We start from the raw sequence: 27,740 nt of genomic DNA on the forward strand, positions 1-27,740 counted from the left end.
GGCAGTCTGAGCTATGGTGGTGCTTGGGCTGTATAGAGGTATAAGCTGATACAAGGAAAATCCTGGAGGTCTGTGGAAGTATTGCCTGTAGTAAGGGAAAATTTCCTGATCTCACTTGTGTTGATTGGTTTTTTCTTCAGTAGAAGTAGTAGACTCCAAATGTCTGAATCAGACTTTACCCAGAGGTCATAAACGTTTATGGAAACTATAGCATAATTCTCTCTCAGTACTGATTGCAATGAGTGCAATCCCAGTGCTTCCATACAGAGCCTGGTAGAGCTTGCAGCTGGGAGGGAGTGAATCATGAATTCAGGCTCTCTGCAAAGCATGCCATGTACATCTTGCAGTTCTGGTGAGAGGGATTGTGTTTTGCTTGTGTAGCAGGGTGGGAGAAGGCCCTGGCTGGGGCTGCAAATATAATTAAGATCTGATTTTACCTTCTTCAAGGGGAACCTGCTGCCAGCCTTGTTTTTTTGCCAATTTACAAGAACATGAGCAAACTGCATTTAAGAGAGCAACTAAATGCTGGTGGCAGCTCTCATCCATAGGAGAAATAAGCAATTTAAAGGCACTGATCTACAGGAAATCTTTAAGATCTTATTGCAGCTTGGTGACACCTTGCAGAAGGCAAGGCTCAGTATGGCATTAGATACTTGGGTAACCAAATACAGGCAAAATCTCATCGATGGTGTTTTGGTCCATGCCTTGGAATATTAAGCTTTTCTTATTAGTATATAAACCCATGCAAGTCAGGAGAACAGAGCATAAAACAAAAGCTGGGGTTAGCATGCACAGGTGGAGGATTGCTTTGTGCTGAGTACCTGTGAATATGCAGGGAGTAAAATTAACAATCTGAGCATGTTGCCTCGGTCAAGTGTTTCCTGGCAGCAGTGCTCTAGATCCTCATTGATGACTCCCCGGTGAAAACTCACATTTCAAGTTCTTCACTGATGCTATTGCACCAGCAAATTTCTCAAGTGATTCAGGGCATTAAGAAAATTACGGACCTTTTCGTCCCTTTCCTTCATTTACTGACAGCAGCGTGCAAGATCAGAGTGCAATCCCATCTGGCAGGGATTGACTTTGGTTTGCAAGAGGAGAATAGGCAGCCTCAGAGTGTGAAATGACAGACTCATAGAGTGCCTGATTAAAAGAGGTGGCGTCTGCTGGCATGTAAATAGTCCTCCATAATGTGGCAGATTGCATGCCTGTGAGTGTGCACTGCAGAGTGAGTCAGCCCTGCAGAAAGAGAACAGAGCAGGGTGGCTCTGCAGCAGCAGCAGAGGTAAATGTCCATTAGCAGTCAGTTCAGGCTAGCTAAGGTTGAGGGATGCCTGCTGCCAGATGCTGCCTGCGTAGACAATACCTTCATAGAACTTGCTGACCTTTCTCTTTTTTAACTCTCTCATGTTGGCTTTTCTTTCTAAGGCTGCAGATCTTTTTTTTTACTGCTGTGTTGGAGAAGCATTATTAAGGAGTAGGATTTTATCTGTGATTGCTCAGGGATTGTCTTTCCTTGTGAGACCTGGTTTACAGAGAAGTGTAGTAACCTGGAAAAGTAAATAAGCTTTGGGGAAATAAAAGCCTCATTAAAAGAAACTGATCCCAGAAATGAAGCTGCTGTTTTCAGCTACAGGGTAACAGATCTAATGAAAACAACTCTCAGTAAACCTTGTTTCCTTTGCAGTCTAACCATGGGGATATTGATTTTATGGCTTTTTGCTGTTTCCATACAGCCTTACTGTACAAACCATTGATGTTCCTCAGATGAGAATTACCTCTGTCTCTGACACACAGAACTTGCCACCTCTGCTCTTAGTGTATCTCTACCTGCTCTACAGGTATTTACCATCTTTTTCTCTTGACAAAATTAGATTAAACCCAGAGTAAATCTTCCCAGTGCCGCTTATCCTGGAGTGGGAATTTTCTGTTTTAGGGTCAAAGGATTGTGTCCTGAAAAGCTTCTCCATTTTTGTTCCTATTACGCGCTAATGAGTGCTGTTCCTTTTCCCTGCTAGCCACCCTTTATTTAGCTCCCAAGACAGTCACAGCTTTGCAACTTGTCTCACTGAGTTTCTGTTGAGCTAGTTCCTGTATCACGGTGCCAAAGCACACAGAAAAAACTCCTCCCCCAACCTTACAGTATGTAAGGCCCAAAGCTTTCCTAGGGGCCAAACCGCAGAGTCCCCAGTGCCTCCCACAAGGTACCTACAGACCATTGATTGTTCTCACTGACCTGTGGGAGTACCAGCTGGGTAGCAGGAGGGTAGGTTCAGTGGCTTGTGTTTGCCATCTTCCTTTTGCTGAGGAGGTGAGAGACACTCACAACAGGCACACTGACTCTTCTGAGTTTACCAAGGGGGTACAAGGTGGCTGTTTCAGTCCTGGACCCTTTTTTGTTGCTTTGAGCTGTCCTGTCTTTCCTATTGCATCTGTGCTTTACTCCTTTGCCTTTGCGAGAGGGTAGAGGGGTGACCTCAAGTGGCAGAGAGCAATAACGACCACCTACACCTAATGGTTTTATCTGCCTAAGGTAGGCTGGGGAGAAACCCTAGGAAATCGTGTATATTCCCAAGATCAGTAGTGCATTCTCAACTCGTAGATGTAAACAGCCTCCCCAGCTCTTGTGTGCATTAGGACAATTTCTTAGACATCTTTGTGAATGCAAGTGAAAAATCAGAAGCCAAGGCTGCGTCTCCACAAGTGCTTCATTTGGCAGCGGTGCTAGCCTCTCTCTGGACACCTAGACCTTCTTTCACATCTGTAGCATGTACTCCCGTTTCTCCCAAGTGTGCTGGTACAACTTCTTACGCTGCCATGCAGTGAATCTAATTTGGGAATTGAGCCAGGTTAAAAATAACTCAACCTGAAGAAAAAAATGTTTGCTAAAGAAAATGCAAGTGTAGCTACAGCTTGTGATTCCCTCGGCCTATTACTGGGTAGTAGAGAAAAAGAACATGCAGTTATTAGAGAAGGAGCGTGCAATTATTGGTGATTCAAGGCAGCATTAATTTAATACTAAGAAATAAAAGGAGAACATCCAAAGGGATAAGACTTAAGCAGGACAGATACATGACATAAAGTTGGGCTGGGTGACATACCTACAGCATCGATGAGACAAATTTCCATACCTTTCATCTCAGCACAGGCTGTTCTGTTCTCCCCAGCAGTACAGAGAGAGGTCTGGGCCAGTTTCCAGCATTCTGATTCAGTAGTTCGCTTTGGGGCTTGCAGCCTAGAAAAATGTTGGATCTCTTCGTTGCCGAAGGGTGGGTGAAGCTGTGTCAATGTGTTGGACCCCGTGGCATGATCCTTTGTAGTGGATTTTATCATATAACGTGATGTATCTGTTATAATAACTGTTATATCAAATAACAGTTATTATCTGTAAGCAGTCAGTATTTGTGTTTATATAGATATCTCTTCCACTGCCAAGAAAAGTTACTGTCACAAGCCTGTTAGCATGTACGTTCCTATGAAAGTGCCCTGGTTTGGCCACAGGTGGTTTGCGTACTGTATATGCCTCTTGACATCTGAATTCAGTTTAGGAGTTTGGAAGAGTACTTCCCTCTTTGCAGAGTCATTTCCTCAAATAAGTAGACCTGAGATCCACTTTTAGGATTCATTTTCTAATCTTCTGGTTTTGGAGTCTTCTTCCTGTACTGGTGAGGTGGGTGTTGGTCTCTTCTCCCAAGTTACTAGCGATAAAACGAGAGGAAATGGCTTCAAGCTGCATCAGGAGAGGTTTAGATTGGATATTAGGAAAATTTCCTCACTGAAAGAGTGGTCAGGCATTGGAACAGGCTGCCCAGAGAGGTGGTAGAGTTGCCATCCCTGGAGGTGCTTAAAAGACATGTAGACATGGCACTTCAGAGCATGAATTAGGAGGCATGGGGGTGTTGAGTTGATGGTTGGACCTGATGATCCTAGAGGTCTTTTCCAACCTGACTGATTCTATGATTCTAAATCATTCCCACCAATGTGCTGCTGGGTGCCCCAGACGTTGGTAATTTCAGCCACGATGAGTAAAACTTGCCTGAAGCTATTTTTAGCCTCAAATTCCTAAAATGGCACTGCACATAGTTCTCCTGGCCTGAACTAGCATCATTCCCAGTTCTCCATTTCAGGGGCCTTTACTGGCATCCTGCTGATAGTAGGACAGTAAGCTTGTACTCTGGGCAAGCACTGACATCATGGAATGATAAGTACAGCAGAAAACCTCATTAAAATTCAGTTCCTGACCAGAAGGGGATGTTATGTTCATGCACAATTATGTTCTCCATCATTAACTTTTCTCTCTGTAATTCATCAGTGGAGCTCACATCAGCAGCCTACCTAGACACAGTCCTTGATGAGGGACTTGACTCTGCGGTATCGTGGGACACCAAACACATGAGTGAGAGTGCTGGCTGGACTGCTACTCCGCAGTCCCTGTGGAGCAAAGAGGGCAGAGGGGAAATGGAAACATCTGCCAGCAGATGTTTAGGAGTAAATGCTTAGACTGTTGGGGACGCTGGCCTTAATTTTAACAAGGCATAGTACTTGCCTTTAAAGAAGTAATGACTTACCTGTCCAGGTTGCAGTAAATTTTTTCCCTGTGCCTGAGACTGAGCTTTAAAGGAACAGTGAAGGGTGAGGTTCCAGAAACCTTACTTTGCTTGAGACAAAGTTTAATTTTGTTAGTGTAATTATTATTGTGCCCAGCCAGATTTCTAACCAGGTTCATGCTTTGCAGTGCTTGTCTACCAGCTCTCAAGGGCAAGGATCCTTTGTGACAGGTCCATGCAGCACATTTCAGGCAGCCGGGGGCTGCCATTCAAGAAGTAAATAATCATGAGTCAGATGAAGCAAAGCCTGCACTGTTGATTCATTGCAGAGTGGATGTAGCCTGCTGGCCCCTCGTGATGTGGCATGTATGCTGTCCCACACGTGTGGTGTGCCACAGCAACCAGAGCAGTTCTTCCAGGCAGGCTCATTCTGCAGAGAGGAGCAAATCCACTGTGGCCATTCAAGCCAATGTTACTTATTCACAAATTCACAGATTTACAAGCCATTAGGAATGACTAATTCATCTCCTTTGACCTCTCAGGCCTTTCAACTTTGCCTGATAAAAAGTAATACTTAGCAGGTAACATTTCTTCCACAAAAGCATTCACCTGTCAGCATGTGACATTGACAGTGCCCGTACAAGAGCTGCATCACGGCTCACAAAGGGGCTGCAGGACCCTGGGCTGGAAGATGCCAGGTACTAGTGAACTTGTGAAGGTAAATGTGGCTTGAGCTTACTCTAGTCTGTCCCGGGGCTGACCAATGGTTCTTGAGTGATGATGCTCTGGACAACCTGTGCTGCGGTGTTACCGAGGTAACACCTCATACGGAGGCAATAAACCTCGTAACACCAATGTAGTTTTAAAAGGCAGGCATTCTTTATTTACAGCGCCGGATGCACAGGGGATCGCTCCTCCTAACATGCATACCTCATTGGCAGGACTTAATTACACATACAAATACATAATCATGATGGGGATATACATATGTAAAGTAAAAAGTGGAGGCGTCCGAGACAGTCCCTCCTTTTTGCACAGACTCTGTTGATCCTGGGGGGCTTCTCTGGTGGTCATGGGGAGGAAGGCCAATAGTCCTCCTCACTTCAGCTTTTCACCTTTTTCTTGTAAATCTGCCAAACCATAGTACTGGTCTTATCTAGCTTGGTTGTTGTTCGCTTTCCAGCCTTCCATATGTTGGATAATCTTTGGCCTTAGAAATGCTAATTTAGTGGTAAAAACCCTCTTCTTATCTCTTTGTCTTCATCCTTAGTTCCTTTTCATCCTTGAGCCCACAGTCTGTTCTTTATGTCACACTCCTTGTAGGTCACCTTGCTCCAACCTAAGATACATACTTATCTTGCTAAGATACATTTCACTGCTACCAATTATTCTAAACTACAAATGAAACGTTATACCCAAAGTCATCACTAATAACCTGTAGGATAATACTGGGTAAAAAAAAAAGCATATATCAGAGGAGCTCCCATTTGGAGTCAGTGGACACAGTGGGAAAAGATTCTTCCCAAAACACTTCTCTTCAGAGTATGAAGCAAGAGACAGCAGGAAGTGCGTGCAGGCTGGCAAGAAGGTGGTCTTGGGGAGATGGTTGTTACGAGCAGATGTTGACACCTGCATGATGAGCACAGCAGCTTCTCACCACTCTCCAGCTTCCCTGAGCTCACCGGCTCTGGAGTTTCCCTGGATAAGACAGCTTCCCTTAGGACACACATCACTCTGCCCTGGTATCAAACCTTTTCAAGACCATTTTGTCAGCTCCGCATTACATGCTGTGGCAAAACACCAGCATACACTGCTGCCAGCCCCCTTAGAGGCTCTGATAGGGAACATTATTCATTTTTATTTGAGACTTAGTGTGATTAACCAGACCCAGAGATCAAATCCCCTGAGACCCTTGCTGCAAGGAGGTGCGGCAGCAGGCCTCGGATCTTGCTTGGCCGAAGGAGACCCGGGGCCTGCAGGGCAGGGAGGGCCTGCCACCCTCCCCGGCTTCCTGGGCGGCGAGCGGCGTCTCCGACACCACGCTGGTGGCGACGCCAAGCCACAGGCCCGAGAGGTAGCCAGAGCCGAGGGCTGCTGCGGAAAGACACCCGACACCCCTTCCCCAGTTCTCCTTCGCCACCGGCTTTTAAAACAAGGTCGGGGCAGCGGGACCCGCCCGCTCCCCTCGGCCTGGCAGCCGTCCCGCCTCTCCGGCGCCGCCGACCTCCTCAAGATGGCGGCGCCCTTGCCATGATGGCGGCTCCTCGGGGGATGGTCACGTGGGGGGGGGCGGGGGAATCCCGGTGCGTCAGCTGAGCGTGCTCACGTGATTGGGAAGCGGCGGCGCTGCGGGGTACGGCCGGTGTCCGCCCCGCCCCCTGGTGTCCCGGTCCCCGCCGCTGCCCGGCGGAGTGGGGGCTGGACCGTGCCCGCCGGCCCTGACCGTTTCCCGCGGCGGGGCCTGGCCGTACAAGGCCGGCCGGGGCCTTTTCCTCACAGCGTCCGCCCGGAGCCCCGGGAAGAGGCGGGGGCCTACCCGCCGCCTGCCCCCGGGGTGGTGCTCCGGCCCCTCCGCCCCTCACCGGCTCCCCGTTCCCGCGGCAGCCGTTCGCACCGGAGCCGCGGCCTTACCCCGCTCCGCCACCCCCGGTCACGGTGGCGGGTCCCCCCGTACCCGTCGGCTCCCGCAGCCCCACGATGCCGTCCAACAAATCCGTCTCGGACGCGCCCATCGTCCAGTTCACCAACTGCCGCATCCTGAGGAGCCACCAGCTCCAGAGGTGAGGGCTGCCAGGGTACCGGGGTTGCTGGGGGGTGCCGGGGGGTGTCGGGGCTCACGGCGGGGCCGCAGAGCTGACCTGGAACCTGGAGCGCCTGAGGGGCTGTCCCCAGGTCCCCCAGAGCATCAGCCGTCGGCCCTCACCCCCCGCGCTCCCACCGTCCCTCGTTCCCTGCACCAGAATTCTGAAGGAGACGAGGCGTGCGCATTGTACAGCCCCTCTCTGCTCCCTTCCTCTTTCCTTTTGCCTCTTCTGCCAGCCCCTGGGCCCCTTACCCATCGCCACCACATTTGACAGGCAGCCCATGAAAATCCTGTTCCCGTGAGTTTTGTAAAGCCAGAGGTGAGGCACAGAGAGGGCTGCCAGTCTTGCTGCAGGAAGAGCAGCCTTGCCCTAGTAGACACCAGAGAGCCAATCGCAGAGGGTGCCAGTGGGGTCTGCCCTGTCTGAGGCCACCCCTGTCACTGGGGCCACGGCCACCTGCTCCCGTGTGCTCCACCGCAGACAGTAGAGATGCTTGGTGTGCATGTAACTGTCCCTGCAGGGAGGACCTGTGGGTGCGCGAGGGGAAGATCCTCAACCCAGAGAAACTCTTCTTCGATGAGAAGGGCTCTGCCGACATCCAGCTGGACTGCAAGGACAGCATCATTGCCCCGGGCTTCATCGATGTCCAGATCAATGGTATGGCAAAGCCACATGCACTCATGGGGGAGTGGGGAGTCCTGGGTTTGTCCATCACTGACCTTCAAACCCTGCTGTGTGTGTACTGTCCCTGACCAAGCACATTTGAGCTGCTCGCGAAGATGTGAGCCACTGAACTAACGATAAAGAACAATTTTGCCCATGGCTGCTGCTGTCACACAATTGATCCCCTTTGGCTGGGTGGGGTTTTCAGCCCTGCTTTCCTCTTAACCTCATTTTCATCAACACTCCCTGCCCCTGCACTGGCAGGATGCCTGCCCTCCCTGTCCAGAATGCAGGGAAGACAGAGCAGGACTTCTCAAGGGAACAAACCTTACCTGCAGTAGCTATTTCCTGAGGGTCAAGAGAGGCTTGTTCTATGGTAGCTCATGTTGGAAGTTAGATCCCCTCTTCACTGGGGCATTCTCAGATTTTGCGCTGCATCAAAATAAAATGATGCAAAACTCTGGGGTGCTGTGGGGAAAAGACTTCATCAGGATAGAGTTGGTTGGATTTGTACTCGTGGAGCCTTGCCAACAGGTCATGGTTGTAGGAGACTCCCTTCTGAGGGGAACAGATGGCCTAGTATGCTGGGCAGACCCTCATAATGAACTCTGCTGCCTCCCAGGAGAGCAGGTTAGAGATATCACTAGGAAACTTCCTAGCCTGGTATGGCCCTCAGACTACTACCTGTTACTGCTCTTCCACGTGGGTGGGTGATGAAGTTGCAGTAGATAGCCCAAGGGAGATTAAAAGAGACTTCAGGGCCTTGGGATGGTTAGTGAGGGAATCTGGGGCACGGGTTATTTTTTCCTCCCTCCTTCCAGTTGTGGGCACTGATGTTGGAAGGAACAGGTGAACCCAATCTATCAACACGTGGCTCCATGGCTGGTGTGACTGTCACAACTTTGGGTTTTTTGGCAATGGGATGGCCTACTTGGCACCAGGATTGCTGGCATCTAATGGGAGCCACCTTTCTCAAAGGGGAAAGAGGATCTTTGCTCTGAGCTTGCGAGGCTCATTGACAGAGCTTTAAACTAGAGGCAAAAGGGGAGGGGGAACATATCATACTTGCGTGTGATAAGCTGAGGGATGATACACAATGGTTAGAGGGACAGCCTGCTAGTATGAGCCCCCAGCCTGTTGTTCAGAGGCATGCTGGGGACACTGCAGCACAGTCAAAGTCTTGCAGAGATGAGCTGGGGGCTCTTGAGGTAGTAGGAGCCAACAATGAAACTTCCGTGAAACACCTCAAGGGAATCAAGGGGTGTTCCCCTAAGAAGGTGACACAGCCCAAAGCCCAGATGAAATGCCTCTACATGAACGCACACAGCATGGGAAACAAACTGGAGGAGTTGGAAGCTACTGTGCTGCTAGAAAGCTATGACCTGGTTGCCATTACTGAAATTTGGTGGGATGAATTCCATGACTGGAATGTGGCTATCAATGGCTACAGGTTGTTCAGAAGGGAAAGGTGAGGAAGGAGGGGTGGAGGCATTGCTCTCTACATCAAGAAATGAATAGATTGTGAAGAGCTGTCCCTGAAGAATAACCATGAGCAGGTTGAAAGCTTATGGGTAAGAGCCAGAGACAGAGGCAACAAAGGGAACCTTGTGGTTGGTGCCTACCACAGGCTACCTGATCAAGCCTTCTTCCTCCAGCTCCAGGAGGCTTCACATTTGCAGGCTCTCATCCTACTGGGGGACCTCAACCACCCCATCATCTGCTGGAAAAGTAGCACAGCAAGCTGTAGGCAATCCACGAGATTCCGAGAATACATTGAGGATAACTTCTTAAGCCAGGTAATAGACACCTGCACCCAAGGGGATGCAGCACTAGACCTGATGGCCACCAACGCAAGTAAGCTCATCGGTGACGTCAAGACTGGAGGCAGCCTGGGCTGCAGTGATCACGCATTGGTGGAGTTCACACTCCTGAGGGATACGGGAAAAGCGAGGAGTATAATCAGGACCCTGAATTTTAGGAAAGCTCTTCAAGGAATTAGTCAGAAGGAGCCCCTGGGAAACAGTCCTCAGGGACAAGAACAGAAGAGAGCTAGCAGATCTATAAGGACACATTCCATAGAGCGCAACAGCTCTCAGTCCCCAGGTGTAAGAAATCTGGCAAGGAAGGGAAGAGACCAGCATGGCTGAGTTGAGACATGCTGGTCAAACTAAAGAGCAAGGGGGAACTGCACAGGCAGTGGAAGCAGGGACAGGTATCCTGGAAGAGTATAGGGACACTGCCTGGTTGTGCAGGGGTGGGGTCAGGAGGGCCAAGGCACAGCTGGAGCTGAATTTGGCAAGGGATGCAAAGAACAATAAGAAGGGCTTCTACAGGTATGTCAACCAGAAAATGAAGGTTAAAGAAAGCCTTGTTCATCTTGTCCCCTGATGAATGAGAATGGCAATCTAGTATCAACAGATGAGGAGAAGGCTAAGGTACTCAACAACTTTTTCGCCTCAGTCTTCACTGGTAGCCTCTCTCCTCACCCCTCCCAAGTCAACGGACCACAAGATGCAGACCAGGGGGGTAAAGCCCTTCCCACTGTAAGGGAAGATCAGGTTCATGACCATCTGAGGAACCTGGACATACACAAGTCTATGGGACCTGATGAGATGCACCCGAAGTCCTGAGGGAATTGGCTGATGTAGTTGCCAAGCCACTCTCCAAGATATTTGAAAAGTCACGGCAGTCAGGTGAAGTCCCTGGGGACTAGAAAAAGGGAAACATTGCACCCATTTTGAAAAAGGGTAAAAAGGAGGACCCAGGGAACTACCAACCTGTCAGCCTCGCCTCTGTGCCTGGGAAGATCATGGAACAGATCCTCTTAGAAGCTATGCTAAGGCACATGGAAGACAGGGAGGTGATTCAAGACAACCAGCACGGCTTCACCAAGGGCAAGTCTTGCCTGACCAACCTAGTGACTTTCTATGATGGAGTGACTGCATCAGTAGACAAGGGAGGAGCTACAGATGTCAACTATCTGGACTTCTCTAAGGCCTTTGACACGGTCCCCACAGCATCCTTCTTTAAACTGGAGAGATACGGCTTTGATGGGTGGACTGTTTGGTGGATAAGGAATTGGTTGGATGGTCGCATCCAGAGGGTAGTGGTCAATGGCTTGGTGTCCAGATGGAGACTGGTGACAAATGATGTTCCTCGGGTCCATACTGGACCAGTGCTGTTTAATGTTTTCATCAGTGACGTAGACAGCAAGATCATGTGCACCCTCAGCCAGTTTGCCAATGACTCCAAGCTGAGTGGTGCAGTTGACGACCAGAAGGATGGGATGTCATCCAGAGAGACCTGGACAAGCTGGAGAGGTCGGCCTGTGAGAACCTCATGAGGGTCAACAAGGCCAAGTGCAAGGCCCTGCACCTGGGTTGGGGCAACCCCCAATATCAATACAGGCTGGGGGATGAAGGGATTGAGAGCAGCCCTGCGGAGAAGGACTTGGAGGTACTGGTAGATGAAAAGCTGGATGTGAGCCAGCAGTGTGCACTTGCAGCCCGGAAGGCCAACTGTATCCTGGGCTGCATCAAAAGCAGTGTGGCCAGTAGGGCGAGGAGAGAGGTGGTTCTGCCCCTCTACTCTGCTTTGGTGAGACCCCACCTGGAGCACTGGGTCCAGCTCTGGAGCCCATAGCACAAGAAGGACATGGAGCTGTTGGAGCGTGTCCAGAGGAGGGCCACAAAAATGATCCGAGGGCTGGAGCACCTCTCCTGTGAGGGCAGGCTGAGAGAGGTGGGGTTTTTCAGCCTGGAGAAGAGAAGGCTGCGGGGAGACCTTATTGCAGCCTTTCAGTACTTAAAAGGGGACTGTAGGAAAGATGGGGCAACCTTTTTAACAAGGCCTGTTGTGACAGGACAAGGGGTAATGGTTTTAAACTAAAGGAGGGTAGATTTAGACTTGATATAAGGAAGAAATTGTTTACAATGAGGGTGGTGAAGCGCTGGAACGGGTTGCCCAGAGAGGTAGTGGAGGCCCTGTTCCTGGAAACATTCAAGGTCAGGTTGGATGGGGCTCTGAGCAACCTGATCTAATTGGAGATGTCCCTGCTCACTGCAGGGCCGTTGGACTAGATGACCTCGAAAGGTCTCTTCCAACCCAAACCATTCTATGAATGTAGGACAGGAGAAGTGCTGGTGGAGCTCTTTGCTTCTGGTCAGTGCTGTACAAATGGAGCGGCTCACTTGGGTTACACAAAATGTTTCTTCAGCATTTTCAGAGGGGAAAACGTTCACTGGGGAAGCTGCAGCTTCACCTCTGTTTTGTTCATGGTGCAGGAGGCTTTGGGGTTGACTTCTCCCTGGCTACAGATGACTTCAAATCAGGGATTGACCTGGTCAGTCAGAAAATCCTCTCCCATGGAGTGACTTCCTTCTGTCCCACCCTGGTGACCTCTCCTCCATCTGTGTACCACCAGGTAAGTGACTTTCTCCCCCTCTCACCCACAGGGTGATAAAGGGCTGAGGTTGGTACCAAGAGGTGAGAGGACCAAGGCTGGTTCTGCAGAGACTGGGACAGCTGCCTCGGCAGAAAAGCTGTGGGCATGAGGAGATGGACTTTACGCCTGGATTTCTTGTCCTTAACCTTTAGACTGCTGGCACAGTGATGTCTCCCAGGCCAGCTTTGCACAATGGGGCTTGCAGTTGGCTTTTTATTTGAGAACTGTTTGGCTGATGGTCCCAAGTGGTCCAGCTACAAAGCTTTCTCCGGACCCGAGGTTTGGGTTTGCTTCGGCAGGCTGGGCTGCTGTGTCTGGGGTGCCGTGACTGACCAACCCCTTTCTCTAGGTTCTCCCTCAGATCAGTATAAGAAATGGTGGAGCCCATGGAGCAGGTATCCTGGGTAAGTGGTTTTGTCCCTCACGCTTCTCTCTGGTGCTACCCTAGGTAGGCAATTATCTTGTTTGTTGTTAAGGGGAAAGAAGCTGCTGTAGGGACAGCTAAAATGGGGGCTGGAGCTCTTTCAATGGGAGGGATGCACAGGTGGGCACAGACCTGCTTTCTCCCTCACCTATGCCTGGCCTTTGCCATGGTCTCTGCCATCGTATACGTATGGCTCCAGCTCTTTTGGGCTCCACAGGGTAGTGGCAGTGGGGTGGCTTGGCTCAGCCAGTTGGCAGCACTGCATCTTTTGCTATGCTGAGCTCAGAGTTACCTGAGCCATGTGCTTTGCAGCAGGAGAATGGCAAGAGCTTGATTGGAGCAGGATAGACACAGCAGGCTTTTGGTCCTTGGCAGGGAGAGGAAGGGTCATGGCTTTGTGTTCCTGTTTGGGCAGGGGCCCATCTGGAAGGACCATTCATCAGCAAGGAGAAGAAGGGGGCACACCCGGAGCACTGCCTCCGCACCTTCGAGGCAGGTGCCTTCCAGGACCTGCTTGCCACCTACGGGTCCCTGGACTGTGTCCGGATAGTCACCCTGGCCCCAGAGATGAAGAGGAGCAGTGAGGTGATCCAGGAACTCACCAACCGGGGCATCTGTGTCTCACTCGGTAAGGGCTGGGGAGGAGGAGGCTTAGGGAGGCTCCATCTCCCTGTGCCACACGGGCCAGGCAGCCCCTCTCCTGGGGCTGTAGCATCTCTAATGGTGTCTCAGTGCAACTGGACGGGGTGGGATTTTCTTTTGCCTGGCCTATGTGGAGGTGACAGACCTGTCAGAAATGGGAACCTCACTTGATTCTGTGAATCTGTTGCCCTTTGTACGGTAAGGGCTAAACTTCATACTGACTGAAAAGCCCCTGCAGTTTCATAGAATCATTAAGATTAGAAAAGACCTATAGGATCATCAAGTCCAACTGTCAACGCAACACCCCCAGGCCTCCTAAACCATGCTCTGAAGTGCCATGTCTACACGTTTTTGAACACCTCCAGGGATGGTGACTCCACCATCTCTCTGGACAGCCTGTTCCAATGCCTGACCACTCTTTCAGTAAAGAAATTTTCCTAATGTCCAATCTAAACCTCCCATGATGCAACTTGAGGCCATTTCCTGTCACCCTATCACTAGTAACTTGGGATAAGAGACCAACCCCCACCTCACTACAACCTCCTTTCAGGTAGTTGTAGAGAGCGATAAGGTCTCCCCTCCGCCTCCTCTTCTCCAGACTAAACACCCCCAGCTCCCTCAGCCGCTTCTCATCAGACTTGTTTCACACATTTGGTGCTGTGAATACACAGGAAAGACTAACAATCTTACTTTAATAAAGATGTAATTGAGGGTTAATGACGTGAAAAGGTTCAAACTCTGAAGTTCAATTGCTTTAGGCCTTGTTTGACAGGTGAAATAGTTTTCCAATGGTTACTGTTGAGTTTTGCTAACTCCATTTTTCAATCAGAAGCACTGTAGGAGATCTCTCCCTCCACTGCCTTGCAGGCCACTGACTTAAAATTGGCTGTGTTTTTCTTGTCCCCTATTTTACAAACTCTTCTTTACCTCAGATCATGAAAAAAATACTTTTTTTAAAAAAAAGAAAAAAAGGGTGAGGGAGTTATTCAGGGTGAAATTAAACCTTAAGTGAGAAGGCCATTCATACAGCAGAGCACCTCTTACCTCACAGCCACAGAAAGCAAAGAACCACAGAAAGGCAAAGTTTTGCCTGCAGAGTATCAGAGCTGCTGTCTTTCTTGGCAAAGTCCCCACTGTCTCTACTCCCTTGATGGCTCTCTATAAAGCCTTTAATATCTGAGGACAGCAGAAAGACATGTCCTTGGACCTCTAGCCCATCCTGAAGGCAACTCTCTGGGAGCACAGCAGCATTTGTGATGGCTCTGATGTGAACAGTGAACGTGTTCAGGTGAAACACCCACTGCCAGAGTCCCCCCAGTCATGGCCAGACACCTCTGTGCAGAGACTGGCATCTCAGATCTCAGCCCAGATAGAGTCCTAGTGACAGAGTGTCTTCACTCCTGTAGGGAAATAAATGGAAAGATGGGCAGAAAAATCATGCGTTGGTCTTTGTTCCCAGGTCACTCAGTAGCTAATCTCTCCCAGGCTGAGGAGGCTGTGCAGCACGGTGCTACCTTCATCACTCACCTCTTCAATGCCATGTTGCCGGTGAGTAGCCAAGGACACTTGCCCTGCACTGGTATTGCTTTCAGTGCTTTCTCTCTTGCTCCCCACAGATGCGTATTCTCCAGTTTGTTTTGTAACTGGCCTTGCAATGAGGTTTCAGCACTGAACCTCTGGCTTCATGTTTCTAGTGCCTGATCTAAAAGAGAGTCAAGGCTGTAGCAGACTCTAGAAGTTCAAGGAAATGCCCAGATTTGTCTGGTAAAGGATGGAGCACCCAACTGCCAGGCACTGTTTGATAGAGATGGCAGCTGCATCCCCTGATGGGAGGAGTCTCAGCCCACAAGTCCTGGTGCTGCTCCACAGCTTGTCCTCTCTCCCCTTGGGCAGTTCCACCATCGCGATCCTGGGATCGTGGGGCTGCTGACAAGTGACAAGATTCCTGCTGGGCGGAGAGTCTTCTATGGCATGATCTCTGATGGCATCCACACCAACCCTGCCGCCCTGCGAATTGCCCACCGAGCCCACCCCAAAGGTGAGCCATGCCGGGCCTGCGCAGTGCCACCAGCCATCCCAAGCACTGTGCCGTCTCCTGCAAAACACCCGTGCAATTGCTGTGGCATGCTGCTGCCCTCGCTGCCTGAAAAAGGTCACAGCCACGTGTGCTGATCCACCAGGCCTCTTGCTTCAGTTGGATGTGGCTAGAGACGTTTTGGCCCCTCTCTGGGAGAACCAGCATGGCACAGTGCTCGGAGCTGCAGCAAGGTCAGCTGGAAAGCTAATGCAGCCTCTTTCCTTGTGTTCCTCAGGCCTGGTGCTGGTGACAGATGCGATCGCTGGCATGGGGCTGGCACCAGGTCGGCACACGCTGGGTCAGCAGGTGGTGGAGATCGATGGGCTGAACACTTACATTGCAGGTAAGTGCTGTTCTGTGAAAGAGCTGGGACAGCACTGTCACTCGTGTCTGTTCCTGGAGAGCTCAGTAGTTACAGTGGTTGTTGTTTGTGCCATCCTCTTGGGTTTTGGTGCCTGATCAGTTAATGGCTCAGTAGTGACTTGGCCCTGGGGAGAATGAGGCAGCTCGTGAAGAGGGGGATCACCCCGTCTTGGTGGAGTGAGGAGGAATCTCAATTTTCAGCTGTCCACAACTTTGAACACGTTGTTGCCCAATGTCATGGGTGCTAGAAGTTCCAGTGGGGTCAGCGAGGACAAAGAAATCCCACAGATATTTATCGTCCCTTGTCTTTACTGTAACACTACCACTTCTTGCTAACAAATTTCCCTAAACTGCAAGCAGTTGGAGACTGGGAAGATATTTTGGAGAAGGATCATTCCTTTCTCAGTTCCCTTCCTCCATCTCTGGCAGCAGGTGCCTGCATTGTGAGCTAGAGTTTCACCCAGTCCAGCTAATCTTACGGTGGAGCTGCAAGGTGACATCCCAGAACCTCTCCCTGTGCTGCCAAAGCAGGCTCTCTCTTGCCTTGGTCTGTCGCTCAGCAGCCATGGCTGCGGGCACTTCAACTCACTCCTTGTGTGACGCACGATTTCTACCCTTTTTGGTCACGTTATGCTTTCCCACTGCCCCGCTTCTCCTTGCTATGAGTTGTGTAACCTCCTCAGTGCCATCCTGTTCCTCTCCCAGGCACAAAGACCCTGAGCGGTAGTGTGGCGACCATGGACACGTGTGTGCGACACTTCCAGGAAGCCACAGGTGAGCGAGCCTTGTCAACAAACTATTGCTCCCTACATTGATTTGGGAAGAGGTCTTGCTCTTGCCAGCTGTGCCCGCTCCACCAGGGAACATTCCCTCTTGCCTGAGACATGATGAGAAGGGCTGGGATCAGTGGCACGGGCCCCAGCTGAGCACCTTTTTGAGGGGAGGTTTCATTTTAACGCATACCACTAATGAGAGGTGAACTCTCCTGCTCCTTTCTCACAAAGGTGAATGATTTTCCCCTCCCCATACCCTAGGTGTTCAGTTTTCCTCTTCCTGCTGTCTCCCATAGGGATGTTTTCCCTCCCCAGCTCCATACGGCTGCAGAGAGGATGTTCCAGCTTGGGTCCCTGACAGGCTGACAGTTGCCTTAGCCAGGGAGGGTTGGCTCGCTCTGGCAACCGGGCTGTTTGCTGCCCTAATGCCTCCCCCTTCTCTGTCCAAGGGTGCTCGGTAGAGACCGCATTGGAGGCAGCGTCTCTGCATCCCGCCCAGCTCCTGGGGATTGAACACCAAAAGGGGACGCTAAATTATGACTCCGACGCAGGTACTGGTATGGGGAGAGCAGGTACTGGTATGGGGGCAACAATGTGAGGGCTCCTGGATGCTGGAGCAAAGCAGGGGCTGCTGCGAACACATAGTCATCCCCTGGTTCAGTGGGCACTACAGGGAGACTCACTCTGCCTGGGATTTGCTCCAGGCTTTTCCTCTGGGCTTCTGCTCCAGTGGTTTTTCCCTTGGATGCTGGTGGTGTTTCGTCAGCCCTTTGGAGAGGCCCCCACGTATCAGCCAAGGATGGAGCGAAGCAGAGCTGCCATAGCAAGGATGGCACCACACTGCTGTCCTGCTGCCATGTTTGGGGGGAGAAGCTCTTACCCATGGAGCCCAGCTCCTCCTAGCCAGCTTCAGCTGCTCCATTTATCTGACAGCAGCTTCCTTTCTCTCTTGTCCGATGCAGATTTCCTGATGCTGAATGACGGTCTGTATGTGCAAGCCACGTACATCGCGGGTGAGGAAGTCTGGAGACAGGATGCGTTAGGCATGTGACACTGGGCTGTCCTGGTGCCCTCCAAGGCTCCCTGGCACTGTGGTTAGCAGCTTTGGTAACCACCCCACTTCTCTTTTTTTTTTTAATTCCTTCCTGCAACTCCCTTAAAGGAGCCTCATACCAAAGAGCTGTGTTTTCCAGCGCAACTGCTGCTTCCAGTTACAGCCATGCCTGCAACAGATTCGTTGGTGCTCAGTTGGTGGAGTGGGAAAAACAGGCAGATCTGTGTCGGGAGGGATTGTCAGTCCCCAGAGTGACCTGAAGGACTTCACAGCTGTCCTGCACAGAGTCCCTAGACAGCGGTGCTTCTGTCACCATCTTACAGCAGTGTGAAGCTGTCCCAGCCTTTGCACTGTTTTATACAGCACACACTAACCTGCCCCATGCCCGAGGCAGGCTCAAGCCATTTCCATTCCTCTGCCTGTTGTTTGCCTTGCTCCCAGGCAGCCATGGCTGGTTAGACATCAGCTTCCACCAGCTCAGCTCGCAGCTCTTCACGTTAAAAGGTTCCTGTTGTGTCAGCAGAAGTTGAGGATCGCATTCTGATCCCCCGGCAGTCCCTCTGTCGTGTGTCCTCCAGAGCAAGGCTGTCACAGCTCACCAACTCAGTGCCGTTGTGAGGCTGTGAATCCATGTGGGCTGAATCCTCAGGGCAGAGATCAAACCCAGGAAAAATGAGGCATTGCTGGTCCTTTGTGCCTTTTCCCTGCATGGACATCGAGTCCACAGCATGTGGTTTTGGCTGGAGACATGGACACAATCCTGCTGCAGAAAGCAATGTTCCACTTAACCCTTTGTTCTGGCTAGATGGATTCTGCAGGCTCTGTGCCCAGCCATACCTAGTAGAGCCTTTGCATCATCTGATGGGTTTGTGCATTCCTCAGGCCACAGAGAGGAAGCTTTTGTTTCAGGGGATGCATCTAGACTGGCAGTGACAGGCTCACAAGCCCTCAGTCCAGCCCAGGGACTGACGAGAGGAGAACTGCAGTGGGATTCTGGCCTTTGAAGAGAGTTGCTGATAGCTCATTATTCCTGTGCTCATTATCTTCTTCAATACTTGACTGTCAGCTCTTTTCCTGACACTTGGACACTTCTGTGCAAAGACTGATGCTGATTTCAAGCCTACCGCAGTTAGAAAAGCCTTGCAATAAGTCTTAGACAACCTCTGACGAGCCTCAAACCCATTAGATGGTTTTTGTAGTGAGGGGAGGACTTAGACAAGGGCTAAGTCTTAGCAAGGATAGAGGTTGTAAGGCAAGACCTGGTTGGGATTGGCAGAAGTGTGCCGATTTTTCCAGTACCTTTTTATAACCTTTAACAGCAGCATTTGGAAGTGCTTTCCCAGCACTTTAGAGCTCTGCTGGAATAACTGGCAGCCCTGGAGAATTTCTAACATCAACTGCCAGTGTCAGCAGAAACTATAACCTCCACGATTTGAAGCACTTGAAAGAGACATCAAATAACGTACTGTGAAATGTGATATGCTATGGCATTGCAAATCGCAGTGGGGGCACGTTTGACTGCTGTGGAAAAAAGGGAAAAAGTGCATATGAAACAAGGTGTCTAACTTTTTTTATTTACAAAATTAAATAATCAAAAGGAAATCTAAAATAGAAATGGAATTAGGCAATACCTGTATATGTGTATTACCCTTTTTTTGTCTGCTGAAAATACGCTGTATCCTACTGAGAGTGTTGTATGGTGGCATGCTGTGTATCCCCTGGGCCTCTGCCTCTTACAGAATCCTAGGACGTCCTGAGTTGGAAGGGACCCACAAGGATCATTGAGACCAGCTCCTGTCCCTGTGCAGGACAACCCCAAATTCACACCGTGTCTCTGAGGGTGTTGGCCAAGTGCTTGGTGCGGTGATGCCTCCCTGGGGAGCCTGTTCCAGCGCTCCAGCACCCTCTGGGTGAAGAGCCTTTTCCTAATACCCAGGCTAAACCTCCCCTGGCACATCCTCCTGCTATTCCCTCGGGTCCTATCGCTGGTCACCAGAGAGAAGAGATCAGCTCCTGCCCCTCCTCCTCCCCTTGTGAGGAAGCTGCAGACTGCCATGAGGTCTCCCCTCAGGCTCCTCTTCTCCAGGCTGAACAAACCAAGTGATTTCAGCCGCTCCTTGTACGGTTTCTCCTTTAAACCCTTGCCCAACATCATGGCCCTTCTCTGGACACTCTAGCAGCTTTGTACCCTTAACGTACTGTGGCGCCCAAAACTGCGTACAGCACTCGGGGTGAGGCCACATTGATGGGGGACAACATCCCTCTCGACGGGGACAACGCCGGTGTTGGTCCGCGGTGACCCCGCTCCCGAAGGCGCCGTGGGGTTTGGTCCCAAGGAAGAGGGCGGCCGCAGCCGACACCCGGCGTCCCGCGGTGGAAATGCGGCCCAGCAGCTCCCCGCGGGGCTCGGGGGAGAGGAAGGCGAGCTTGTGGGGGCACAAACGCACTGCAAAGAGGGGAGCTGGGCTCCTCCTGACCGCCTCCTGCCGAGGCGCCCGCAGCCTGGGCTCGCCCGCCTTCCCGCAGGGGAGGATCGCCGGCCGCCCCGGGCAGCGCGGCGGGGCCGGCCCGTGGCAGTCTGTGCTAGCCCCTCGCCCCGGGCCGGCAGCGGGGCCCCCCCCGCCCCTCCCCGGCGGGTCCGCGCTGGCGCCGGGGCCCCGCACGACGAGGTGGGCCCGAGCGGGCACCGCGTCCCCCCCCAGCGCGGCGGGCGGAACGGAGGCGCGGGGCCCGGGGAGCGGCCGGAAGAGCGGACCGCGGCGGGGGGAGGCCTTTGGGCGGTGCACGGCGTCGGCGCCCCCCCGGCCTTCCGCGCTCGGGCCTCGGTCCCTGGGGGCGGTGGGCAGGCCCCGGGCCCCAGTCGCTGGTTCCTTCGCCGGCCCGGAGGCCGGGAGCCCACACACTGTCCCGTGAGCGGAGGCGGGCGGCGGCGGCGGCGGCGGCGGGGTCCGGTTTCGTCCCCGTGGCGGTGCGGAGGCTGCCCAGCATGGAGCGGGTAAGAGCTTTGCCCGGCTCTTCTCTGCCTCTTGCCTGTCGCTGAGCGCCCTTTTCTCTACCAGCCTCTTGCCGAGGCGCCTTCCCGCGGGCCAGGCTCTCCCGCAGCAGAGCGCCCAGCTCCCGGCAGGTGTTCTTTAAAGGATGTCCCTGGCACTTGCGCCTACCTTTCCTAATTCCTGGCCACCTCGTTATTCTGCTAAGGCAAGATTTTTTTTTTCATTTCCTAATGCGTTGTAACGATTGGCTTGTTCAGAGGCAGGTTTCTAAGCCTTACTTTGAAACTGCTTAATAGGAGGCATGCAGGGTAAAAATACAGCAGAGATAATCTTAAGGACCTGTGTTCAGCTTAAGGATAAATTCAGTGTATTGCCAGAGCTGTGCTGGAGGGAAATTTCCTGCTGTGGAGACATGTTAGGCCGTAGAATAAGCCTCAAGGAAAATGAGAAATCTTCCATTTGTGGCCTTTAAAAAAGGGAGGAGGAGAAAAAAGAAACAAAATTTGTGGGAAGTATTGGCTTGCCAGGAGTGGGTGGCTTACAGAATCACAGAATGGCAGGGGTTGGAAGGGACCTCTGGAGATCATCTCGTGGACCCCCCCACCGCGCTTGAGCAGGCACACCCAGAGCAGGGGCACAGGAATGCATCCTGGCGGGTTTTGAATATTTCCAAAGAAGGAGACTCCACAGCCTCTCCAGGCAGCCTGTTCCACTGCTCTGTCAAACTCACTGCTAGCAGGAGTTTATTGTCTCTAATTTTTGTAATGAAGAGGGTTCATTTGGTGCCATCCAAATAGGAAATATTGCAGGGCCTGTGTCCCACCCTGTGCTGTGTTGATTTATCATATAAATTGAGCTGTTAGACAACACACCTTGAGCATGAAGCCAGAAAAGGGGTTTATGACCCGCTAGTCTGATCTCCCACATAAGAGGGGTGAGGACTTCAAAAAACTCAGGTTTGGAATCAGTTTTGCAGGTGAGAGGTTTGTGCTTCTTTTAAACATTGTGCCTTCCCCCATCAAGGCTCCCCAGGGAACATTCCAAGATGAGCTGGAGTGGTGTATTTCACAGCTGGAGGCAAATCTCCTTTGCCTCAACCCAACTCCAAAACAAGGTATGTTGCCTCTCGTCTGGTGTGCAGCTGTGTTCCAACCTCTGTTCTGATTTAGCAGGCCTGGACATTTTTCTGTTTCTTCTCTCCTGTGTGTTTCCTGTTCATATGTTACATGGGATTTATTCTAAATCCAAAATAAGATAAAGCATTGAACTTTAAGAACTGTCTGTCTGGAAGCAGCTTTATCTTTCATTGCTTTGATGTTCATTCATTCTCCCTGTTTTCTGTATTCTTTCTCATGGTTTCATTTTCCCATCTATCAGCTTGTTGTTTGGTTCTGCTACAGCTCTGCTTTTGTTTTCCAGGCTTAAGGAAATACTCTGTCAGTGCGTCTGGCCCTTAAATGCTAGTAGGTTTATTTTTGTGAAGGTTGTTCTTCATTGTTCTTCCAAGGAGAGATTACATGAAAGATAAAACCCCACAAAATACTTTTCAGAAGATCACAGTTTGATCTAGTCAGTCCTGCTTCTGCTGATGGCTAACATGATTTAGAGGATCAATTTGATCCCAACTGATGGAGGGGAGAGGTTCCCCTGAAGATTTTTCTAGCTCTTTCTTTGTAACAGCTCTTATTAGCAAGCAGGCCTTGAATGCAGCCAGCTGAACTCCTTGAAGTAAGGGGAAATGTGAGCTCGTGACGCTGACACCCAGATGCTCTGAAGGTACATCCCACTTCTGTGGGTGGTTGCAGCCCCACTGTGGCATTTCTGCCTCACACTTGCGTGCTGTTACTCTGTGCCTAGCATGGGGCTCTCACTGTTGGATCTGCAAGATACACACCTCATTTGGAGAGTCCTAGAGAGTTGCACTGCAGCCAAGAGAGATGAGTGCGTGGCCATTCCAAAGTCCTAATCTAGTACATCAAGCTTTTTTTGTGGCTTGAAATGTGTGAGACAAACACTAGAAGACTATGCATATCTGGATTCCCAAACTGAGGTCTTTGGGGACCATCAGAGAACAACCACCATGCTTTTTAGAGAATTTGCTCTGACACAAAGAACTGGGATTACTCTTGTGGCCAGGCTGGTTTGTATGAGAGTCAAACAAGAGTCTTGCTTTTCAGGGTGTGCTCACTACTCAGTTTTTTTTTTCAGTTTTCGAGAGAAGAGACACCAAGCTAGGCTCTTGGATTTGTCTCTTGGAGTTGCTTTGGGGGAAGTGTTGTTAAGCCCTGCGTAGCTTCTGTGCCATTAGTAGTGCACTTAATGCAGTGCAAGATTCTTACCCTATGTAATAAGCTCTAATGATCTCATTTGATTTGGTTTTTGGTTTTTTGGTTGGGTTTTTTTTTCTGTCTTTAAGAACACTTCGTGGTATTTCACCATCTAGAAGAACTTGGAATTTCCTTTCAATCGAATGCCAGTCATGGATTAGTCACAAGTCGTATGAACACAAAACACGTTCAGAGGAGACCTAGTCATCCGCATCCCGCAATATGGTTTGTAAAGCCCACCATAACCTGTTTCTTGTCTCTCTTGGTCTTTTTCTTGAGTGCAGCGGAGGAGGCACAGCACGTTCTCAAGATTCTGTACTCTCGTGAGACTCCTCTTGTGAAGAAGCGACAAGTGATGAACCATGTTTTTGGGGATTATCATCTCAAGATGGCTGAGGACCAGAAAAGCATGAAGAAAGCAGGTGAGCTTGAACTATTCCTTCAGGAGATAGTGATATTTGGTTCTTTTCTGTAGATTTCTTACCTTGCAGCTTTTGATTAGATCGCCTCTCTGCAGCAGTGCTGTACAGAGGTAGCTGTTGTAGCAGTGACATCCTTATAGTAGGAAACTGATATATTCATAGAATTCTTTATCTTTTCTAGGTGTGAAACCTGGTGATGTGGAAGTACAGCAAAGTAATGGACAGCCTTCAGGTGGTGTTGTATATGGGAAACAATCTGACCAAATCTCTGAGGCAAAGCCAAAGTGGTTCATATCATCTGACAACAGCCTTACACTTTCTGAGATTGGCCCAGAAGCAACTGGCACACCTTTGGAAGCAGTCCCTGGTGTCAATGGTGCTGAGCAGATACAAACCAATGTAAGAGCCACCAAGCAGGAGAACTGCAATGGAGTCTTGAGTTTTGCTGCCTCTGGACAAGAACCCAAGTCTGCCTTCAACTTTGTCATCCCAGGTGAAGACTGTCCTCTGGTTCCATTAGTTCCAGCAAGCCAACACATAGAGTGTACAGCAGCTCATGAAGTGCTGACTAATTCACTGCCTACTGAACCAGCAGGTATGCCACAGATTTCAACCTTGCAGAAGCCTGAGCTGAGTCAAACTGCAGGTAGCGCACCCAAAGAGGATAGAAGCCACGTCACGTTAAAGATCCCCCAACCAGAGACTGCTCCTGGAGATGAGACAGTGACAGAGAAATCAACAGGAGATGGAGCTGCCCAGAAGAAGAAAAAGAAGAAGAAGCAAAAAACATCTGTCAGTAAAAAGGAGATAGGAGAAACTGAGGTCAACAGGAAGGCAAAGGCAGAAGCCAACAGATGTCAGAATAAAGATACTTCCCACCAGGATGAGACCTCTCAGGTATTTAAGCATTGATGTGATCCCATAATTTATAAACCCTTGAGCAAACGAGAAACTTCATCTCTTTGCATAGTTTAACAGTTAGCATACTGGCTTGAGATGAAAGCTGAAAGACAAGGATTGCTGCTTATTTCTTACAGCAGCTCTTTTCTTTCTCTGCTAGGCAATTGAGGGACCTAACTAGTGGAAAGGAAGTTAATGGTCCTCTGTTGTCTGCTTCAGACTTGTGCTGAAACATTTAATGTTTAGACTTGTGATGGCTAATCCTGGGAAGCTGGTTGCCATGTTTTCCTTAAAAAAGTGAAAATAAAACATGCAGGTAACTGCCCTCAGTCAGTGCCAAGCTGGTGTCTGTGCATGCTGAACCAGGTGCTGTACCCCTGGGTTGCACATTACCAGGTAGGATGAATTGGTCCCATAATGCAAACAGCAAAGCTGAAGTGCAGAGCTCCTAGCTGCTGTAGCCAAGGCTGTGGCAGGGTCTGGTGCAAAGCTTAACGGTGTGTCCAAGAAGGTTCCCACTGTAAGGTATCGCCCAGAAATCGACTGATGTTGCAATTTATGTGTAAACGCACCATTAAGGCACACCCTGAGATTTTTCTAATGCTCTGCTAATGTCCAGGTCTTAATTTTATTTCTATTTTCAGCTCTGGTGTAGTTATTATTAACAAACAATGCTAGCTGAGCAATACTGAGATATAAAATTACAAAAAACTTGCTTTCGTTACTATCCTACACTGAACTCACACTGAGTGTTCACCTGCCTCTTGAAGCGTTCCATTCAAAGTGCTGCTTCACCAACAACCCTGCCAATAAACACTGCTCAGCGCCAGCAAGGCAGAAGGATTTGAAGGTGATGTAAAGCCCTTCCAGTCCACTGGAAGGAGACTGTTGTAAGGAAAAGTAGGAAATGGCATGAGGGCTTTTGTGTTTACATGTTCATAACAGTTAAGAATTGCTTCAGCCCCAGGGTGCAGACCCGTTAATCTTCCTTCCACTGCTCAGTTAGCCAGCTGGCTTTGCTCGATGGGACTTGGCTTCTTCCATCTTCATGGGCTTCAGCTGCCTTCTCCTCATGCCTTTCTGGTTGAGCAAGCACACCGGAGCCAAGACACCAAGATGTGGCTTCTGATATTTTCCATTGTTTGCTTTTTGATTTCAGGCAGGTTTGCGGGTAGGGTTTTATTGTTGTCAGTGCTTATTCCTCCCATCTGTAAGTTGATTTGACAGCTTCTTTCTGAGGAAAGACCCTGGACAGCTTTCCAGAAAACTGTATCATCTGAATGGCAGCCAAATATTAACTCCCATCGAATAGGGGCAGTGAGTTGCAACTAAACATTTGTGCAGTGCTTTAAGTTTATCCACTGAGAAGTGCTGTAGGGAAAACATTGTGAAGTCTATGAAGTGATCACCATAACATGAAATTTGGAATAAACCTGACTTTATGCAGATACTTTTTTTTTTTTCTTCCTGTGTAGCAACTGCTGCTCTGATTTTTTGGATTATTTATTTCCTCATGCTCACTCTGCTCCATGTTGCATAGCAGTCAGATGACCAGCTGTGGAAAGAGGTGGACTGGTGCGTGGAACAGCTGGAACTTGGCCTGAAGACACAGAAGTCCACCCCAAAGCAGGGTAAGCATTCAAGTAAACAAGAGATCTCCTGTGTGGGAAGGGTTAGTAGGTGTGCAGGGGCAGAGCCAGTGGGGAGTCAAACTATGCGCTGTTTGTCCTTTGCGCTGTTTCAGTCGAGGAGGCTCTCCGTGCGATCAAGACACTGCGCAATGACAAAGCTCCACTGGTGAAGAAGCGTCAGCTCATGAGAGCCATGTTTGGAGACTACAGGAAGAAGATGGAGGAGGAGTGGTGCAAAGAGCTGAAGCTCATGGAAACAGGTAGGAGAACTTTGCATGCTGGGAGAAGCGAAGAGGAAAAGATTTTGCTCCTGCCCTCCTATTGCTTTGCAGAGTGGGACCTCACTATATGAGATGCCTAAACATCTTTTACTGCTCTTTTTCTCCCCTCTTTAAGCTGTGAAATCTGCCAGGGTCGTGGAAGTGAAGGGAAACATCCGCAACAAGAATGGCCAGTTCATCCGGAAGTGCTCAGGAGCTTGCAGGAAAAGCCAAGGTTCAGCAGGATACCCTTCAGAGTCACCCAGGACACTGAATACAGGCTCATTCAAATTCACAGCTTCCCAAGAAAAGTTTTGCTTTAATTTCTTGTAGGAAAGTCATTTAGTCTAAAACTGGCTAAAAACTGCGCCCAATCTCTGTAAACCTAAAAACAGTGGAAAGGTGCCGTGCAGTAGAAAATGTTACACAAGAATCTCTGTGTATTTCCAAAAGAAAGGATCCTCTTTCGGAGTGCCTTATCTAGAGATTTAAACAGATCTGCATACTACACATATGACCCCAAGACTCAGTATACATAGTCATCCTCTGTTGTCACAGTGTAGAAAGGCACTTTTGCAGAAGATCGGCACAGAGTCTGGAAGGATCTGTTTTTCTTTCTGTAGAATTGGCATTAACGTAAGAATATGTCTTTTATACTGGGAGATTTTCCCATTCTCCTATTGCTTTTAAATAAACCAGACCTTATATAGCAGATGAGGCAGCGATGCATACAGAACTGAATGGTTTATAATTAAGATCCAGCTTCTGTGAAGATAAAAGCAGTGTAAGCATACTGGATAGTTGAATGCTTCCACTCCATATGAGTCTGTGAATGCAGCTGCTGGTATCCAGAAGACACTGGACAGTGTGTGTAGTCACTGCCATCTAGAGCATATGAGTTCAGGATCTTGGAGGAAAATAAGTAAGAATCATCCTTGGTCATTCATCTCTTTAATTGACAAGTATAGTCTTAAAAGAGAGCTGCAAATGCTGATTTAATCTAGCCTAGGGATATAAGGACAGTTGTTTCCAGACAGCGAGAGTTTTGTGGCTAAAGCCAGGTTCTGGCCTGCTAGGAAGGATGCACAATGAGTTCTTAAAAAAAGAAGTTTATAAGTAGCCCAGTTACAACCACCAGTGACTCAGAGGATAGATCAGCTGCATGTCAAACCTTGGGTGGTGGTAAAATGAACTGTAAGAGCCCGAAGATTCTCTTGCATTTGGTTTGTATTAAATTTTTGCTTTCTGAACAGTTGAATGTGTGTCTCCAGTATTTTGGTACTGCTTCAGCCACTAAACCCACCTCCTGCGTTCACGCAGAAAATCTTCCCCACTCGGCCTAAAAAAGCTGAAGGAACATAAGTCCTTTAAAAGGAAACACGGTATCAGGTGTCCCTAGGGTGCAGTGCTTTCCTT

At 49.9% G+C, this 27,740-nt stretch overlaps 3 protein-coding genes across 3 annotated transcripts in view; 2 read left to right on the forward strand and 1 right to left on the reverse strand.

The window, feature by feature from the left end:
• The first annotated feature begins 6,870 nt into the window (after positions 1 to 6,870).
• On the forward strand, positions 6,871 to 19,478 carry AMDHD2 (amidohydrolase domain containing 2). The gene is made up of 11 exons (XM_064462280.1): positions 6,871 to 7,327; positions 7,872 to 8,008; positions 12,298 to 12,437; positions 12,808 to 12,862; positions 13,298 to 13,510; positions 14,984 to 15,072; positions 15,418 to 15,562; positions 15,837 to 15,944; positions 16,670 to 16,738; positions 17,187 to 17,288; positions 17,700 to 19,478. The coding sequence occupies exons 1-11, from the start codon at positions 7,245 to 7,247 to the stop codon at positions 17,786 to 17,788; spliced, it is 1,230 nt and encodes a 409-aa protein (XP_064318350.1). The 5' UTR covers positions 6,871 to 7,244; the 3' UTR covers positions 17,789 to 19,478.
• LOC104053172 (major facilitator superfamily domain-containing protein 1) overlaps positions 9,004 to 27,740 on the reverse strand; it is a 284,336-nt gene continuing 265,599 nt past the window's right edge. Inside the window, exon 14 of the transcript XR_010374691.1 lies at positions 9,004 to 9,016. The gene's annotated coding sequence lies outside the window, so the exon portion shown is untranslated. The remainder of the gene's footprint in view (positions 9,017 to 27,740) is intronic.
• Positions 20,513 to 27,576, forward strand: C10H8orf33 (chromosome 10 C8orf33 homolog). The gene is made up of 7 exons (XM_064462279.1): positions 20,513 to 20,786; positions 21,808 to 21,898; positions 23,396 to 23,533; positions 23,715 to 24,430; positions 25,974 to 26,064; positions 26,178 to 26,324; positions 26,461 to 27,576. Exons 1-7 carry the CDS (start codon positions 20,778 to 20,780, stop codon positions 26,655 to 26,657), a joined length of 1,389 nt encoding a protein of 462 aa, XP_064318349.1. The 5' UTR covers positions 20,513 to 20,777; the 3' UTR covers positions 26,658 to 27,576.

This window comes from Phalacrocorax carbo, chromosome 10, assembly GCF_963921805.1.
Source record: "Phalacrocorax carbo chromosome 10, bPhaCar2.1, whole genome shotgun sequence".
Taxonomy (NCBI): domain Eukaryota; kingdom Metazoa; phylum Chordata; class Aves; order Suliformes; family Phalacrocoracidae; genus Phalacrocorax; species Phalacrocorax carbo.

Excerpts from the sequence above, each read along its gene's own strand:
- AMDHD2 (XM_064462280.1), top strand. The coding sequence starts at position 7,245 with ATGCCGTCCAACAAATCCGTCTCGGACGCGCCCATCGTCCAGTTCACC. Across the intron at positions 7,328-7,871 it reads AGGAGCCACCAGCTCCAGAG|GGAGGACCTGTGGGTGCGCG; the intron begins GTGAGGGCTGCC and ends CTGTCCCTGCAG. Across the intron at positions 15,945-16,669 it reads GCTGAACACTTACATTGCAG|GCACAAAGACCCTGAGCGGT; the intron begins GTAAGTGCTGTT and ends TTCCTCTCCCAG.
- C10H8orf33 (XM_064462279.1), top strand. Across the intron at positions 23,534-23,714 it reads GAAAAGCATGAAGAAAGCAG|GTGTGAAACCTGGTGATGTG; the intron begins GTGAGCTTGAAC and ends TATCTTTTCTAG. Across the intron at positions 26,065-26,177 it reads GAAGTCCACCCCAAAGCAGG|TCGAGGAGGCTCTCCGTGCG; the intron begins GTAAGCATTCAA and ends GCGCTGTTTCAG.